This window comes from Heterodontus francisci, chromosome 17 (assembly GCF_036365525.1).
Source record: "Heterodontus francisci isolate sHetFra1 chromosome 17, sHetFra1.hap1, whole genome shotgun sequence".
NCBI classification, from domain to species: Eukaryota; Metazoa; Chordata; class Chondrichthyes; order Heterodontiformes; family Heterodontidae; genus Heterodontus; species Heterodontus francisci.
In genome coordinates, this window is record NC_090387.1 from 65,598,160 (window position 1) to 65,617,836 (window position 19,677).

Consider the following 19,677-nt stretch of genomic DNA (forward strand, 5'->3'; position numbering starts at 1 on the left):
TTGTTAGTTTGAATATTCAGATGAAGGGACCGCCGCCAGTCGACATTGGGGGGGTGGGTGGGGGGGGCGCTGTACTGAGGTCCCCCCCACCACCGGTAATATGCGGCGGGCCTTTCTCGACATCGCAGGTCAAGGCGGACCACTCGCCGCAGAATTTTACTTGCCCCCCCCCCCCCCCCCCCCCCGCCGCGTCAAGGGGCTAGTAAAATTCAGCCCCTTGAGTGGGTTTTGGGCTTGCCCTACACCTCTGAACTTTCCAGCACCAGTTCCCCTCACTGTCAAGAATGTTGGGTTCCAGATTTCTGTTGAAAATTTAGTATGCAGGAATATATGTCTATGTATTGCGCCTACATATTTTTTTTTTTAAATACTTTTTTGGATTCACATATTTGTGCCGGGGAATCAAGATTTTTCTGCTTTTGGCATGCGATGTCAGCCTGAAGGACTTCCAGGCCAGCCAGTTAGAGACTGTACCTTAGGTTAGCTGCACATGTAATTAGGGAGGCAACATCTATTTTAAAATTAGATTTGAATGGTTTGTATAATCTGAACATTTGAAAGTAAGGATTTAGTGCAATTTGCAGTTGCCCTGGCTGAGATTAGTTAATTCCCACAGATCCTGAGCCTGATTGAAACCTGGCTTGCATGCTGTAAATTAATTCATATTTATTTGAACCAAGCTGTTACTCTATTTGTATATTGTTTCTTTGGATATTTTCCAGCTCACCAAAGCTTCCCCTCATGGCTACGCTGTTAGGAAACTCACTGCAGCAAGATGAATAAATAAATATTCTGATCTTCATCCCAAAGGAGTGGCATGTTACCAGTCTTAAATTTCTGAACCTCAGCAGGGTGGACACTCACAAAGCAATATAAATGGTGCAGGCATCTCACATTTCATGCATGAATTTGGGGTCCAGCATCTGGGCAGACTAGTGGCCAAAGTTACACCTCGCTAAATTTCTCCATGAATTTCTGACCCCTTGTAATTCAGTGTTTCCTATAGCATTCAGATCTAGCCAGATCTGGCCAATAGGCACTATTTTGTATATTAAAAATGGAAAATTCTGGAAACACAGTATTTGTGGAGAGAAAAAATGGTTAACATTTCAGGTTGATGACCTTTCATCAGAACTGTACTTAAGTACTATATTGTACCTGTAGTAAATGCAGACTGCCTGAGAGAATGGGAGACCAGTGTCAGAGTGTCCAGGAGGGTTATACTGGGCCAGGAGCAGAAATTTGCATTTATGAAATTCTTAAAACATTTGTGTTTTGCCAGTCCACTTGGACATTCCTGTATCGAGACTTTGCTGTATAAGGTTTTGCAGCATGGGCTGAGGGGGTGGGTGGCGGGGAAGCTCTATACAAATGCCCATTTTAACATTGAATAGCACTGGAAAGCACAAAATTTAAAATTTCACTTTATTATTAGGTAAACAGTATTGCAGTAGTCATTGAAAGCCTGTATACTAAGTTTTAACTTTGTGGATGAATGTCAATAAATACAGATTTACAAAAATTAGTTGCACAAGCAGATCTAATCAAGTTGGTTAATGTCAGTAAATCGTTATTCTTTGTGGTTTCTTGTGAAAATGGTATCAATAGGGAATAAAACAATTCCTAAATTTTTCCATCAATTGACAATGAAACTTAATCATCTATCAATAGAAATATTGGGATAACATTACTAATTTAATGTTTCTGCTGTAGAGCTTTGCATGATGAAAGCTTTCAGACATCGAGTCAATGCGTCCGATTTGCGGCCCACCCAATTTTCCAGTTACTGCTGGGGATGTCAACTAATGCAATTTATCCCAGTACATTAATTAGTCAACCACGTTTCCTGCTCTATTGCCAGTCTGCTTTACCTCATTAAGTTGTTCGTCCTCCTTGTCCTTGTATGTGGCTCTCCCATTTATATTAGTTATCTGTAAAACCAATGCTTCATCTCACACACTCTAACCAATAATATCTAGCAAAAGCAGAGATAAAATGAATACGCAATAAAAATAATTCCAACAAAGACCCCAGAAAATCACATTTAATGTGGATGTATAACCTGGAATGGGAGATCTCAAACTTCAGTAGGATCACTGAGGTTTTGAAAAATCTCTTGTCAAGGAGGTATGAATTTCCACCGACCTAGGTTGTTGAGCTACAAGAGAAAGAATGAGGTTAATTATTGCACAGTTCAAGCGTCACTTTTATGAAATAATGATAGTGGTAATAATCACCTAAGCTACAAATTATTTTGGTTGGTCTAACAATTGAAAGCAAGTATGCTTCTTTGTGGAAGTAGCTTGACGGAGGAATGTAATGTAGAAGATTACTGCTGATGGAAATTGCAAACTTCGCTGTGCAGCAGGTACTACATGATAAATGTGTAAAAACTGAGTTGGCAGATAATTGTCCATTTATTTCTGAGGTCTGATTGACCTGTGGGGCACCACTTGAGCAATAAACCTGAGTTCCTGGTTGATCATGGTACCCTAATCCAATTGATTTTGTAACAATTCATTGGCTGTCATCTTGATCTGTTGCCAGCTCACCTAACTCCCTCCATTTCAGCCTTGACTCCGGTTCGCAAATCACATCCTCACGATAGTGGCCCTGATTTCTATATATGGTCACTTTCTCTGAGCCAGTCCCAACTTCTCTGACTGTACTGTCCTTCCCAGCAGTAAATCCAGGTCAAGACCTCCTGCTGAGCCCAAGCTTTTCTGTAAGGGATCTAGTTAGGAATCTATTCTCATCTACCCAAGACCTCTGTCCACTGCAACTCTAGACTTTATGGTCACAAGCTCCCTTGAGCTGCTTGTCCTGCTGCAGCCACATCCCTGCTCCCTCTGAACCTCTGAAGAAGTCTTTGTTTTTAACATGTATTTTTATTTAACTTTGTTATGATATTAGATATATTTAACTGCTTCATGTGTGATTTGTAGCTCAGTTGCTTTTTTCCCCCTTTTTCTTAAGACTTTGGTCAGAGAAGGGGCCAAAGCCATGCAATGCCTCTCACTGCTCTTGAGGTCCATAGACATGGTGTAAAATATTTCAAATGGACTTTAACTGGACTTTTCAATGAGTTTTATGCTATTGCATCAGTTCAGAAATCTGCTCTGAAACTGTAGTGTTGTTCAATCATTTTGTTCAGCATCTTTGCTATTAAGGGTATAAATATGGGGCTCTATCATAGAATCCCATGTTTAGCAGTAGATCATACTCCTCAGTAACTTGGGGATTTTGGTGGAAAACAAGTTTTTAATTTAAAAAAAAAACTGCCAATGATTTTTCTTTTCCAAAATCACTGTTATAGGCACATGGCTTTGTGTGAGAAGTGTGATAAAATTCCCCGTAGATTTCCATTTCAACTACTCAATGCTATTTCATTTTTTGGAGTGGTAAATGTATGCAGCTCACTAAAAAGATCTGCTGACAAAGAATTTTTGCTCAAAATAGGTAGCTGAGGACTTATCCTTACAATAATTGTCTACATACAGTTTAATCATTTCATTTTCATTCTGAAGACACAAATTTCTATCTTGAAAGCTACTAAGGACATTCAGTAGTTAATATTTAAACCAGGACAATTTTTTAAATAATGTGTTGCTCACAAATATTATTTGGTTATATTTCTCTTATTCTGAAATATAAGTAGAATTTTATCTTTGTGCATTTTTAGCAAAGACTGAGAAATTATCCCTAATGCAGCATGTTTGCCACATTAGTAAATTTTATAGTTTTTGACATCAGAGAACTATTATCAAATTGTTTTGGTGAGTAGTGGAATTAATGGAATGTTAATATTTGGGGAGCACTGCAATCTTAATGTAAATTGTTAAGTATTGTGCTGTTCCATACTGTATTATTTCTAATTTGCTGCTTTCTCATCCAGGCACTTCCTGAACTCTGTTATCTCTGCTGTCCTCGGCGTTTTGGTGATTGTCTGCATTGCATCCTTTGTGTTTATTGAGTACTTTGTTGATTTAAATATGCTTCGCACCAACTGGAAATTTGAAAGTAAGTTTACCTTGCAGAATTTTGGCTTCAGTAAATCCATGTCATGTGTGACTGACACTCTGTACAAATAAGTTATTTTGTGGCGCAGTGGTTAGCACTGCAGCCTCACAGCTCCAGGGACTTGGGTTCTATTCTGAGTACTGCCTGTGCGGAGTTTGCACGTTCTCCCTGTGACCGTGTGGGTTTTCGCCGGGTGCTCCGGTTTCCTCCCACTGCCAAAGACTTGCAGGTGATAGGTAAATTGGCCATTGTAAATTGCCCCTAGTGTAGGTAGGTGGTAGGAAATATGAGATTACTGTAGGGTTAGTATAAATGGGTGGTTGTTGGTCGGCACGGACTCGGTGGGCCAAAGGGCCTGTTTCAGTGCTGTATCTCTAAATAAAAAAAACCTATTTAAATTGTTAACTGAGTCTGAGCAACATGAGAGTTCTTTAAAGATTTGGTTCTATGTTGAATCTTTTTCTCCCTTTTCTGCCCTTTTCTCACTTCCTTACTCAGGTCACTAAGTAACAGTTAGGAGTGGGAGCACTGGATGATTTATTTCTTTTTCCCCCAGCCCTTGGACCGAGGCCAATTAAAAACACACTTCAGCTCGACTGACTGATATTGGCTAACTCACAAGGAATGGTTCTGTGCTACACCATTTTCCATTCAACCATCAACTTAATTTTTAATAATACTATGGACTGTCACAAAGCAAAATATGCCCATATTTTCTAAGCATATTATATGCTTACTTTTGAGAAGTCGCGCAAACAGGAAAGGTAGTCTCAAGCAATTGCATTTTAAAATTACAGTAGTTAACATACATTTATCTGAACAAAAATATTTTTATTCATTTGTGCTTTCATGAAAAAATATTCAAAGATATTTATATTTAAAACTGATATGTGTATAATAATCGGCATTTGCTATATATATCACTTTTTGCTCATCAGTCAAGGATATTATTTAATTACTTCGGGAGACTGATTTCTTATGCCTCTTGATTTGAGGGTGCTCATAAAAGCTCACCAGTTTTTTTGCTTGAATTCTCACGTCCTTTTTAGAAGGTTTGCATGGTGAACAAGTGCTACATTGTTTGGAACTCATTATTCAAATGTCCTGGTTCTGATTTTAAAAACTTGGACTGCCCCATCCCTAATTGTATTGCTGAGCAGCTCCATTAACACTTGTATTTGAATTTTTTTTTTACCAATCTACGCCAATATAAAAGGCTTTAAACATGCTCTCATCTTGGAAAATTCTTTTGTTTAGAAAGAAAATGATAAATTGTGTTGCATTTTCCTTTAGGACTAGGCATTCTAAGTGCACTCTTAATTTCAAATTGTTTAATTCAAATGATCTGTTAATTTTAATTGAAGTTGTGCAGAAATATTTCCTGCACTGGGTGGCACAGTGGCGCAGTGGTTAGCACCGCAGTCTCACAGCTCCAGCGACCCGGGTTCGGTTCTGGGCACTGCCTGCGTGGAGTTTGCAAGTTCTCCCTGTGACCGCATGGGTTTCCGCCGGTTGCTCCAGTTTCCTCCCACAGCTAAAGACTTGCAGGTTGATAGGTAAATTGGCCATTGCCCCTAGTGTAGGTAGGTAGTAGGAGAATGGTGGGGATGTGTTAAGGAATATGGGATTAATGTAGGATTTAGTATAAAATGGGTGGTTGATGGTCGGCACAGACTCGGTGGACTGTGTCAGTGCTGTATCTCTCTATTACAGTGCTGAATTTAAATTCTAGATCATTTGAACTTTTTGTGCAAAAATGGCTTTGAATTAACAGGCTCTATGCCCTGCACCAGTGTTTGTGTGTCTTCTTTGAGGTTCATATAAACAAAGGCAAAGTGAATTAATGCACCTCATGTGCTCACATGCGAAAGTTCTATATTATCAAATCTTTAGTTTTTAACCAGATTTGTATAGGTCTAATCTTAAGCCTGACATTCAAAACAGTTCTTACTATTTTTAGGTGTTAGTGTAAATTTGAAGAAACATTTTTGCATTCTGTGTATGCAACCTGCTAGTTGTGAAAAGCTCAAATCAGTTTAATGCATTAATTATTGTACATTATCACCTATAATGGAGAATCAGAAGGTAATTGAGTCTTCAAAACTTTGGTCTAACAAAAATGTACAGCAATAACTGTAGGTATCAGAATGGAAGCAAGTGCAATACAGATAAACATTATATAGTTTTATCCAGTGGGACAAGGAATAGGAACACAAATTACAAAATAAACATAAATGTACACAAGAAGCAACATCTGCTGTATGGCTTTGTCCTGAAAAAATGCTGGTGGACAATCAGGAATAGTGATAATTGGAGTGTAGTAAATAGGGGTTTCACTGTCCTGATTCTTTACAATTAGATCCTGAACCATGAGGAAGAAAGCAAGTTGGGAGAAAACTAGTGGAGTTTAAATCCAATTAATGAAGTATTGTATACATTTTTTTTTAAATTTTAACAGGTATAAATGATACAAATATCTGGTTTGCATTTCTGCCCTATGCCCCTGTTCGTACAACTGCTACTGCCATTCTTTGTGTGTCTGCGATCACTGTTCTACTCGGTCTGACTTCAGTGTCACTTTTGGGTCAACTTCTGTGCTTCCACATCTACCTCTGTAAGTAGCATACAAGATGTTCAATGTACTCATTTTATCAATAAGATTCACCACTTGCTAAAAAAGTTGAGCTTTTCTTTTGAGCGTTTAAATTAGATGTTACAGGTTTTCGGTGCAGTTTCTAAATACTTGTTTTTAAATATTAGGCTTGATCAAATTTCTGTGCCATACAGTTGCATAAATCAGTTAAATAGCTATACAATTTGACGTACTATAAGAAATAAGTCGAGACTTAGAATATTGAAACTAAACCATTTGCCACAGGGGGGCAGGATAATCCTACCTTATCAGAAGAGTGTTACAGTAATCCAGTCTGTCCAACACTATCACAAGAGCTGATTGTGTATCAGCTGCATTGTGTTAGAATCAAATTAGTTTGCTATCATTTCTGTGCTGTTTCAAGGGAATTGGGCAGTGCAGGCTTCAAAGTTTACATGATGTTTCTGAATGAGATTTTCTCATATTCCGTCTCTATATGCTGATGGGGAAGAAGGAGGAAGTTGTACCACTTTGGCATGTTTACTATATGGGTATGGTAATGTAGTGGTTATGTTACTGCACTAGTAATCTAGAAACCTGGACAATAATTCAGATAATGTGAATTCAAATCCAACCATGGCAATTTGAGAATTTAAAAGCAGATTTTAAATATGTGGAAATGTAAAACACCCAACTGGTTCATGAATGATTTTTAGGGAAGGAAGCCTGCCGTGGTTTTCCCTTTGTGTCTCCAGTCCCACACAAATGTGGTTGACTCTTTGCTGCCCTCAGCAGTATCAAAACTTTCTCGGGACAACAAGGGATGGGCAATAAATGTCAGTCATGCACATATCCTGAGATTGATTTATTTTAAAAAGTAAAAGTGCATTTAGTAACTGAGTATGAAGGCAGGCACTATAACTGTATGAACTGAAATGCAAAAAATGTTCTGAATGCATTATAAAACTAAGCAAAATGGAAAAAAAAATTGGAGGAAACAAATAGATTATTTTTTAACTTCCCTTCTTTGAAGATGTCTCATTCTAGGGAATGGTTCTCTGATACCAGTTCCCCTCTTCATAGGTGAACCAAGGTGGCGAACATTGTAAGGCAGTTTGACCATGGAAAGCACCTGAGCTGAGCTTAACTCTGGCTCCTCCACCAGCCCTCCACCCACTTCTCCCAAGAACATGCAAAGTTTCCAGCAGAAGCCACTGCCACTGGAAACCTCTTTGACTTGTGACATGGAATCTTTTGTGTCCCCTACAGCAGGCTCAATTTAACATATTATGCAAAAGACTCCCTCAGCACTGCACTGAGGAACTGCCCGAGGTTATCTGTTCAAGTCTTAGAGTGAGTTTTGAACCCACACCTTTCTGAATTAAAAGTGAGAGTGCTACCACTGTGTCAAGCTAACGACTCTTGTGTCGCATATGTGCTGCCTGTAATTTTCTGCCCATTAATAGGTCTAAAATCGTGGGCAGCGTGCCAGGCGCATCAAGCCAGGTTTCCTGCCGTCACATACTTGAAAAATTGTCCCCAGCGTGTCCATATAATCTTGCTGCAGATAAAATCATTTGAACATTTGGAGGCTAGTAATCCATATAATGGTGTGCTTTATAGGGAAGAGCAGTTTGCTTGTCAGTGGAAAAATTAAGCTTTAAAAATGGGCATTCTAAAAGTATTGCAGGCATCCAAAAACTCTGGCATGTCACTCGGGACCAAAATGAACTTTCGCATTCAAAGAAATCCCTTTACTTAAGTAGGGTCGAGCAGCAGTTTTTATAAAGAGAAAATTTTATTTTATTCTTTTGGAAAAATATCAAGGGCTTTCATCACATTTTACATGGATATATTTTTCAGTTCAGTCATGTGTTTTTTTAAAATTTCCAAAATATACTTTATTCATAAAAATCTGTAAAAAATTACATTCCCAAACAGTTTAAAACAGCATCAAGTCAAAAAAATACAAACAGTGCAAAGGTGATTAGTTTCCTTCTATACAATTATGAGTTGCCTCACAATCCTTCCATTTCACATTTGTCCTGCCAGATGCATTTTTACATTATACGCGAGACAGAAATTTTCCCAATACAGTTCGAGGGGTTTCCCATGGATCCAGCCCCTCAGTTCAGCTTGGCGGGGGGACTTTACACTGTAGTCTTTCCCCATTGAGCCTTTGCTGCGGCTGCCCCAAGCTTTAGTGCGTCCCTCAGCACGTAGTCCTGGACCTTGGAATGTGCCAGTCTGCACCATTTGGTCGTGGACAACTCTTTGCGCTGGAAGACCAGCAAGTTTTGGGCAGACCAAAGGGCGTCTTTCACCGAATTGATAGTCCTCCAGCAGCAGTTGATGTTTGTCTCGGTGTGCGTCCCTGGGAACAGCCCGTAGAGCACAGACTCCTGTGTTACAGAGCTGCTTGGGATGTACCTCGACAAAAACCACTGCATCTCTTTCCACACCTGCTTTGCGAAGACACATTCCAGGAGGAGGTGGGCAACCGTCTCTTCCCCACCACAGCCACCGCGGGGGCATTGTGCGGAGGGGGCGAGACTTCAGGTGTGCATGAAGGATCTGACGGGGAGGGCCCTTCTCACCACCAGCCAAGCTACGTCTTGGTGCTTGTTTGAGAGTTCTGGTGATGAGGCATTCCGCCAAATGACTTTGACGGTCTGCTCGGGGAACCATCCGACAGGATCCCCCATCTCCTTTTCCCGTAGGGCCTTGAGGACATTCCGTGCAGACCACTGCCTGGTGGACCGGTGGTCAAAGGTGTTTTCCCGCAGAAACTTCTCCACGAAGGATAGGTAGTACGGCACGGCCCAACTGCATGGAGCGTTCCGCAGCAATGTGACCAGGCCCATCCTTCGCAACACCGGGGACAGATAGAACCTCAGCATGTAGTGACACTTGGAGTTTGCGTACTGGAGGTCTACACACAGCTTGATGCAGCCGCACACGAAGGTGGTCATCAGGATGAGGGCCACGTTGGGTACATTTTTCCCGCCCTTGTCCAGAGATTTGAACATCGTGTCCCTCCGGACCCGGTCCATTTTAGATCCCCAGATGAAGCGGAAAATGGCTCGGGTGACTGCCAGCGCAGGAGTGGGGTATGGGCCAGACCTGCGCCACGTACAGCAACAACGTGAGTGCCTCGTTCCTGATGACCAGGTTCTTACCCACAATGGAGAGAGATCGCTGCCCCCACATGCTCAACTTTTGTTGTACCTTGGCTACTCGTTCCTCCCAGGTTTTGGTGCACGCCTCGGCCCTTCCGAACCATATCCCCAGCACCTTCAGGTAATCTGACCTGACGGTGAAGGGGACAAAGGATCGGTCAGCCCAGTTCCCAAAGAACATGGCCTCGCTCTTGCCTTGGTTAACTTTGGCTCCCAAGGCCAGTTCGAACTGGTCGCAGATGCTCATCAGTCTGCGCACGGACAGCGGATCCGAGCAGAAGACGGCGACGTCATCCATGTACAGGGAGGTTTTAACCTGAGTGCCTCCGCTGCCTGGGATTATCACCCCTCTTATGCTCGCATCCTTCCTAATAGACTCAGCAAAGGGTTCAATACAGCAAACAAACAAGACCGGGGAGAGAGGACAGCCCTGTCTGACTCCAGATTTGATCAGGAAACTTTCCGATTCCCACCCATTGATTGAGACTGCGCTACTGATGTTTGTGTAGAGCAGTTGGATCCAATTGCAGATTCCCTCCCCAAACCCCATTTTGGAAAGCACGTCCATCATGTAGGTGTGTGATATCCTGTCAAAAGCCTTCTCCTGGTCCAGGCTGATGAGGCAGGTGTCCACCCTCCTGTCCCGTATGTAGGCGATCGTATCCCTGAGTAGCGCGAGACTATCAGAGATCTTCCTGCCGGGTACAGTACAGGTCTGATCGGGGTGGATCACCAACTCCAGAGCAGACTTGATTTGACTTGACTGGCTATGACTTTGGACAGAATCTTGTAGTCAACATTAAGCAGTGAGATGGGCCGCCAATTTCTGATTTCTGCCCTCTCCCCCTTCCGCTTGTAAATGAGGGTGTTGATACCTTTCCTCATGGATTCTGACATGCTGCCGGCCAGGAGCATACTCTCGTATACTTCCAGCAGGTCCGGGCCGACCCAGTCCCACAGGGCCGAGTACAACTCGACCGGTAAGCCGTCGCTTCCGGGAGTTTTACTCGTCTCGAAGGACTCGACGGCCTTCAGTCATGTATATCTCATTTACATATGATTTACATATAATTTCCAAAGCCATCACTAACATCGCAAGTGAACCTTAGAAGCAATAATCACCTTTTTAGTTGCAGTGTTTGTGATTCGATGTATAAATTACAGATCATGTTTATGAAAGTACTTTTTTTGATAGTGTGGAACCGGCTAAGCACTTATGAATACATAGTGCGCCAGCGCCACAGACGAGGGTCCAAAATCTCTCCCAAGAATCCAAAAGCACAACAATCTCCACTGAGATCCAATCAGGTAGGAAGGTTTAAGTTTTAAAGTGATTTGTTCAAATTATAATTCTGTACACTGTTTAGTGCTACGTACGCTTTACATAAATGTTGTTAATTTCCCAGAGCCAGACTGATTGAAATATTCATGGTGGACTAATGGTGCTTTTTTTTGTAAACTTCAAAGGCATTAATGACGGGACGTCTGTCAAATGCAATAAATCTATAGATAGATTGGAATAAAAATAGGATCTAAAAAGAGGCAGACAATAAATATGGGAGGAAGAATACAGATAAAACTATGAAAATTATAAAAATATAGAAAACAAAAGAGAAAAATTAGGAAGATTAAGATGGAGTATAGAATAAGGCTGGCGATCAATATAAAGGGAAATAGCAAGTGCTTTAATAAGTATGTATTAAGTAAAAATATAGTCATAAAAGGGTTGGAACCACTTGGAGATGAAAGGCGCCATCGTGTTCCTGAGAGCGAGGAAATGGGAGAGAAGCTTCATAAATGTTTTCACCGACCCTGTGGAAGCTAGGACCGTAAGGACCTGAGGAAGGTGTTTTTTTTTTTATTCGTTCATGAGATGAGGGCATCACTGGATAGGCCAGCATTTATTAGCCATTTATAATTGCCCTTGAGAAGGTGGTGGTGAGCTGCCTTCTTGAACCACTGCAGTTCTTGGGGTGTAGGTACACCCTCAGCGCTGTTAGGAAGGGAGTGCCAGGATTTTGACCCAGCAAAAGTGAAGGAACAGCAATATAGTTCCAAGTCAGGATGGTGTGTGGCTTGGAGGGGAACTTTGCAGGTGGTGGTGTTCCCATGCATCTGCTGCCCTTGTCCTTATAGGTGGTAGAGGTCGTGGATTTGGAAGGTGCTGTCGAAGGAGTCTTGGTGTGTTGCTGCAGTGCATCTTGTAGATGGTACACACTGCTGCCACTGTGCGTGGTGGTGAAGGGAGTGAATGTTGAAGATGGCAGATGAGGTGCCAATCAAGCGGGCTGCTTTATCCTGGATGGTGTCGAGTTTCTTGAGTGTTGTTGGAGCTGCACCCATCCAGGCAAGTGGAGAGTACTCCATCACATCCCTGACTTAAGCCTTGTCGATGATGGACAGGCTTTGGAGAGTCAGGAGGTGGGTTACTTGCCACAGAATTCCCAGCCTCTGACTGCTCGTGTATCTACAGTATTTATGTGGCTGGTCCAGTTCAGCTTCTGGTCAATGGTAACCCCCAGGATGTTGTTAGTGGGGGAATTCTGCAATGGTAATGCCATTGAATGTTAAGGGGGGATGGTTAGATTCTCATGTTGGAGATGGTCATTGCCTGGCACTTGTGCGGTGCAAATGTTACTTGCCACTTATCAGCCCAAGCCTGAATATTGTCCAGGTCTTGCAGCACCTTTGACACGGACTACTTCAGTATCTGAGGAGTTGCGAATGATATTGAACATTGTACAATCATCGGCGAACATCCCCACTTCTGACCTTATGATGGAGGGATGAAGCAGCTGAAGATGGTTGGGCCCAGGACACTACCCTGAGGAACTCTTGCAGTGATGACCTGAGACGGAGATGATTGGCCTCCAACAACCACAGCCATCTTCCTTTGTGCTCGGTATGACTCCAACCAGTGGAGAATTTTCCCTCTGATTCCCATTGACTTCAATTTGGCTAGGGTTCCTTGATGCCATAGTCGGTCAAATGCTGCCTTTGTTATCAAGAGCAATACTCTCTCCTCTCACTGCTTGAGTTCAGCTCTTTTTTGTCCATCTTTGGACCAAGGTTGTAATGAGGTCATAGGCTGAGTGGCCCTAGCGGAACCCAAACTGAACATCAGTCAGCAGGTTGTTGCTGAGTACATGCCGCTTGATAGCACTATCAACGACACCTTTCGTCACTTTGCACGAAGCATTCAGAATAAAATAAATGTGTTAACAGCGCAAATAGAGACGAATGGGTATGATTTAGTGGCGGTTACTGAGACGTGGTTGCAGGGAAACCAAGTTTGGGAATTGAATATCCAAGGGTACTCAGTACTTTGGAAGGATAGGCATGAAGGAAAAGGAGGAGGTGCAGCTTTGTAAGAGGCACTGGAGGTCAAGACGTAGAATCAGTCTGGATAGAAATAAGAAATAGCAAGGGAAAGAAGTCCCTGGTGGGAGTAATCTATAGGTCCCCAAACAGTAGTTCCGTGGTAGGGCACAGTAAAACCAGGAAATACTGGGGACTTGTAAGAAAGGTACGGCAATAATCATGGGTGATTTTATTGTGAATATAGACCGGATTAATCAAATTGGCAAAGGTAGCCTTGAATGTATTAGAGATTGTATTTTGGAGCAATATGTTGTGGAATCAACCAGGGAGCAGGCTATTCTAGATTTGGTATTGTGTAATGAGGTGGGATTAATTAATTGTCTCATAGTTAAGGATCCTCTCGGGAAGGGTGATCATAGCATGCTAGAATTTCAAATTCAGTTTGAGGGCGAGAAACTGGAGTCCCACATTAGCGTTCTGGAGTTAAGCAAAGGTAATTACATAGGCATGAGGACAGATTTGGCCCTAGTGGACTGTGCAGGAAGACTAAAAGGTAGGACTGTTGATGAGCAGTGGCAGATGTTTAAGGAGATATTCAATTCCTCCCAACTAAAATATATTCCTGAGAGGACGAAAGATTCTAAGAGGGGGAAAAAACATCCATGGCTAAGCAAGGAAGTTGAGGATAACATAAAGACAAAAGCTAAGGCATATTGCAAAGGCCAGTGGCAAGCTGGAAGATTGGGAAACTTTTAAAGATCAACAAAGGGTTACTAAAAAGGTAATCAAAAGAGCAAAGGTAAATTATGAAAGAAAACTAGCCCAAAATATAAAAACGGATAGCAAAAGCTTCTATAAGTATATAAAAGGTAAGAGTAGCTAAAGTGAATGTTGGTCCCTTGGAGGATGAGACTGGGGAGTTAATAGAGGGCAACACAGAAATGGCGGAGACACTCATTCAGTCTTTTGCCTCAGTTTTCACAGTGGAGAACACTAGTACCATCCCAATAGTATGCAGAGGTTATAGAAAGAGAGGAACTTAGAAAAATCATCATCACTAGGGAAAAAGTAATGAGCAAACTATTGGGATTGAAGGCAGAAGTCCCCAGGGCCTGATGGCCTACATCCTAGGGTCTTAAAGGAAGTGGCAGCGGAGATAGTGGATCCATTGGTTATAATATTCCAAAATTCCCTGGATGCGGGAAAGGTTCCAGTGGATTGGAAAAAAAGCTAATATAACGCTCTTATTCAAAAAGGGAGAGTGGCAGAAAGTAGGAAACTATAGACCAATTAGTTTAACATCTGTTGTTGGGAAATTGTTAGAATCCATTATTAAGGAAGTAATGACAGGACATTTAGAAAGTCAAAACGCAATCCATCAGAGTCAGCATGGTTTTATGAAGGGTAAATCGTGTTTGACTAATTTGCTAGAGTTCTTCGAAGCTGTGACAAGCAAAGTGGATAATGGGGATCCTTTAGATGTAGTATATCTGGACTTCCAGAAGGCATTTGATAAGGTGCTGCAGAAAAGGTTAATACGCAAGGTAAGATCACATGGGGTTAGGGGCAATGTATTAGATTGGATGGAGGTTTGGCAAACCAACAGAAAACAGAGAGTCGGGATAAATGGGTCTTTTTCTGGTTGGCAAGATGTAACTAGTGGGATGCCACAGGGTTCGGTCCTTGGGCCCCAACTATATACAATCTATATTAATGACTTGGATGCAGGGATCGAAGGTACTATAGCCACATTTGCAGATGATACTAAAATAGGTGGGATAGTAAGTTGCAATAAAGAAATAAGAAATTTACAAATGGATATGAATAGGTTAGGCGAATGGGACAAAATTTGGCAGATGGAGTTTAACGTGGATAAATGTGAGGTTATCCATTTTGGTCGGAAGAATAGAAGGGCAGATTATTATCTAAATGGAGAGAAACTTGAGAGTGCTTCGGTGCCGAGGGAAAGCTAGTATTCAGGTACAGTAGGTAGTAAGGAAGGCAAATGGAATTTTGGCATTTATTGCTAAAGGAATAGAATATAAAAGTAGGAAAGTGTTCAAGGCATTAGTGAGACCACACCTGGAGTATTGCGTACAGTTTTGGTTCCCTTACTCGAGGAGGGATGTAGTTGCATTGGACGCAGTTCAGAGGAGGTTCACTAGATTGATTTCAGGGATGAGAGGTTTGTCTTATGGAGAGAGATTGAGCAGTTTAGGTCTTTACTCTCTAGAGTTTAGAAGAATGAGAGGAGATCTAATTGAGGTATATACGATGATTAAGGGGATTGACAAAGTAGATGTAGAGAGGATGTTTCCTCTTGTGGGGCAATCTAGAAGGAGAGGTCATAGTTTTAGGATAAGGGGTAGCAGATTTAAAACAGAGATGAGGAGAAATTACTTCTCTCAAAGTGTCGTAAATCTGTGGAATTCACTACCCCAGAGTGCGGTGGATGCCGCGACATTGATAGAATTTTAATTAGTAATGGGTTGAAGGGTTATGGACAATGGGCAGGAAAGTGGAGTTGAGGCCAAGATGAGATCAGCCATGATCGTATTGAATGGTGGGGCAAGCTCGAGGGGCTGAATTGCATACTCCTCCTAGTTCTTATATTCTTATGTTCTGGACTGATCGGGCGGTAATTGGCCGGATTGGATTTGCCCTGCTTTTTGTGGACTGGACATACCTGGGCAATTTCCCACATTGTCTGATAGATGCCAGCATTGTAGCTGTACTGGAAGAGCTTGGCTAGGGTTGTGGCTAGTTCTGCGGCACAATAATATAGTTAGGATGCTGTCAGGATCCATTGTCTTTGCAATATCCGATGCCTTCAGCCATTACTTGATAGCACGTGGAGTGAACCGAATTTTCATTTACCTGCCATCCACATATGTGCACATTTCAGCAGAGGTTATTCTAGGAACATAGGAAGATAGGAACAGGAGTAGGCCATTCAGCCCCTCAAGCCTGTCCCGACATTCAGCGAGATCATGGCTGATCCGCGGCCTAACTCCATATACCTGCCTTTGGTCCATATCCCTTAATATCTTTGCGTAACAAAAATCTATCTATCTCAGATTTAAAATTAACAACTGTTCTAGCTTCAACTGCTGTTTGTGGGAGAGAGTTCCAAACTTCTACCACTCTTTGCATGAAGAAGTGCTTCCTAACTTTTCTCCTGAATGGTCTGCTCCTAATTTTTAGACTATGCCCCCTAGTTCTAGAATCTCCAACCAGTGGAAATAGTTTATCTTTATCTAGCCTGTCTTTTCCTGTTAATATCTTGAAGACTTCGATCAGATCACCCCTTAACCTTCTAAATTCCAGCGAAAACAGGCCTAATTTGTGTAATCTCTCCTCATAACTGAACCCTTGTAGTCCAGGTATCATTCTTGTAAACCTACGTTGCACTCCCTCCAAGGCCAATATATCCTTCCTAAGGTGTGGTGCCCAGAACTGCTCACATTACTCCAAGTGGGGTCTAACCAGGGTTTTGTACAGCTGCAGCATAACCTCTGTGTCTTTATACTCCAATCCTCTAGATATAAAGGCTAGCATTCCATTAACCTTTTTGATTATTTTCTACACTTGCTCGTGGCATTTTAAAGATCTATGCACCTGAACCCCCAAGTCTCTTTGGACGTCCACTGTAGTTAACCTCTTCCCATTTAGAAAGTACCCTGTTCTATCCTCACACTTGCCCGCATTGAAATCCATCTGCCACTGTTTTGCCCATTCACCTAGTCTCTCAATATCTCCTTGCAATTTTATGCTATCATCTAGACTGTCTACAATGCCGCCTAACTTTGTATCATCAGCAAATTTGGATATATGACTTACTATGCCATCATCCAAGTCGTTAATGAATAATGTGAGTAATTGAAACCCCAACACAGATCCCTGTGGGACACCACTAGTTACATCCTGCGAATCGGAGTACTTACCCATTCTCCCCACTCTCTGTCACCTATCACTCAACCAGCATCCTAACCATGTCAATAATTTGCCCTCAACTCTATGGGCTTCTACCTTAGTTAACAGTCTCTTATGTAGGACTTCATCAAATGCCTTCTGGAAGTCCATATAAATAACATCCATAGACATTCCCCTGTCCACTACCTATGTCACCTTTTCAAAACATTCACTGAGATTTGTCAGGCATGACCTTCCCGTCATGAATCCATGCTGGCTGTCCCTGATTAACTGAAATTTTTCTAGGTGTTCAGTCATCCGATCCTTGATTATAGACTCCAGCAACTTCCCCACCACAGATGTCAGGCTAACTGGTCTGTAATTTCCTTGGTTCCCCCTTTCACCCTTCTTAAAAAGTGGAGTGACATGTGCAACTTTCCAATCCAGAGGGACCACTCCTGAATCTAGGGAACTCGGAAAGACTATAGTTAGGACATTTATAATGTGCTCCCCTACTTCCTTTAACACCTTCGGATGGAAAGTGTCAGGTCCTGGGGATTTCTCACTCTTTAGTCCCATTAATTTCCTTGTTATTAATGTTTTACTTACGTTAATTATATTAAGTCCCTGTCCCCTATCGGCGATCAATTTTTTCGGGACTTCTGGCAAGTTATCCTCCTTTTCAGCTGTAAATACTGAGGCAAAGTAATTGTTCAACATGTCCGCCATTTCCTCATTATCAATGACAATATCTCCATTTTCAGCTTTTAGTGGGCCTACATTGCTCTTGACCACTCGCTTTCCCTTTATGTAACTATAAAATTTCTTCTTATTGATTTTGATGTCCCTTGCAAGTTTCCTTTCATAATCCCTTTTAGTAGCTCTTATAAGTGCTTTGTGAGCCTTTGCTGGTTTTTGTATCTATTCTATTTGGCCAGATCTGTGCTGTGTTTTACATTTTTGTAAGCCCTTTCTTTTTGTTTTATGCTACCCCTAATCTCTTTAGTTGTCCATGGCTGTTTTTTCTGTGAAGTGGAGCTTTTTCCTCTCGGGTATATTTTTAGAGATACAGCACTGAAACAGGCCCTTCGGCCCACCGAGTCCGTGCCGACCATTAACCACCCATTTATACTAATCCTACACTAATCCCATATTCCTACCACATCCTCACCTGTCCCTATGTTCCCCTACCACCTACCTATACTAGTGACAATTTATAATGGCCAATTCACCTATCAACCTGCAAGTCTTTTTGGCTGTGGGAGGAAACCGGAGCACCCGGAGGAAACCCACGCAGACACAGGGAGAACTTGCAAACTCCACACAGGCAGTACCCGGAATTGAACCCGGGTCGCTGGAGCTGTGAGGCTGCAGTGCTAACCACTGCGCCACTGTGGCTCTGTATTTCGTTAAATGTTTCTTTAAATATTCTCCACTGTTCTTCCGTCGTTTGACCCATTAACAGATCTTCCCAGTTTACTGTGAACAGTCTCTGTCTCATCCCGGTAAAGTCAGCCTTACCCAAGTCTAAAATTCTAGTAGCTGATTCGTGCTTTTCACTTTCAAACGCTACCTTGAATTCGATCATGTTCAGATCACTATTTGATAAATGTTCACGCACAGTTAGGCTACTAATTAAATTTGGCTCATTACTCATAACTCAATCTAATATTGCCTGTCCCCTTGTTACATCTTGGACATATTGCTGTAGGAAACTATCCCAGACACATTCCAGAAATTCACTACTTTTCTGTGTGGTAACCTGCACTGGGGGTCAACTAACTGAGCCTGAGACCTTTCTAGTCTGTACGAGTCTTGGTGGTATGTTTACCCACCAACCCATCTGGAAAGTTGAAGTAATAACATATATTTTTCTTTGTGGTGCTTATGTTACTATTTAACTGTGCGCATCACAAGGTTTACTCACATTCTAACTCTGGAAGGGACCAATAAAGAGAAACACTTACTCAGCAAAATAAAATATGATGCTTGTCATGCTACCAGTCTACTTTTGAAAGAAGCAAACCTTTAACAAAGTTTTTACTAGAGATGCAGAAACTCATATGGAATGGATCCTTCTATATTTTCCAGAATTTTGGAAGTGCAGGATCTCTTGGATACACGAATAATGGAATTCAGTTTGAAGGTACCTCCTTAACTGTGTCATTGACAAAAGAGTAAGTGTTTGTTGCAAATTCTTTTCCAAATAAAATTAATAATTTAACAGAAGCACCATATTACATGTATAATATTGCAATATATAAATTTACCACTTGAATAAGCAGATCAGCTAAAATTCTTGTACTTAATTTGTAATGAAATTACAATTCAAAAGAAGAAATTGTGTAAAAGGCTAGTTTTTTTTAAAGGAAAAACTGTTGGTGGCATTAATATTATCCATATATTGTATGAGCAGAAATTAATCTGACTGGGAGGTTGTAAGTAGTGAGACTGCTTTACAAGCGAGTAATTGCAGTGGATAATACTGCGGCTTATTCTGTGAGAGTGCATTCATTTGCTCCGCAAGAGGTCGCACTATCCTGTCTGTTCTGAATACTCCAACGATGCCTTTCGCTCCTGGATTGTATTTGTTCAACACGTTGCTTGGTCAGTGCATACATTAAAATCGAATTGCCAATGCAGTGGTGATTG

General features: G+C 41.7%; 1 protein-coding gene across 5 annotated transcripts in view; it reads left to right on the forward strand.

The window, feature by feature from the left end:
- zdhhc1 (zinc finger DHHC-type containing 1) overlaps positions 1–19,677 on the forward strand; it is a 105,517-nt gene that overhangs the window by 50,430 nt on the left and 35,410 nt on the right. For all 5 annotated transcript variants that reach the window (XM_068049552.1, XM_068049555.1, XM_068049553.1 and 2 more), the window contains exons 5-8: positions 3,896–4,020; positions 6,479–6,634; positions 10,988–11,100; positions 19,117–19,202. In XM_068049552.1, the coding sequence (XP_067905653.1) occupies positions 3,896–4,020; positions 6,479–6,634; positions 10,988–11,100; positions 19,117–19,202 (480 nt within the window). The remainder of the gene's footprint in view (positions 1–3,895; positions 4,021–6,478; positions 6,635–10,987; positions 11,101–19,116; positions 19,203–19,677) is intronic.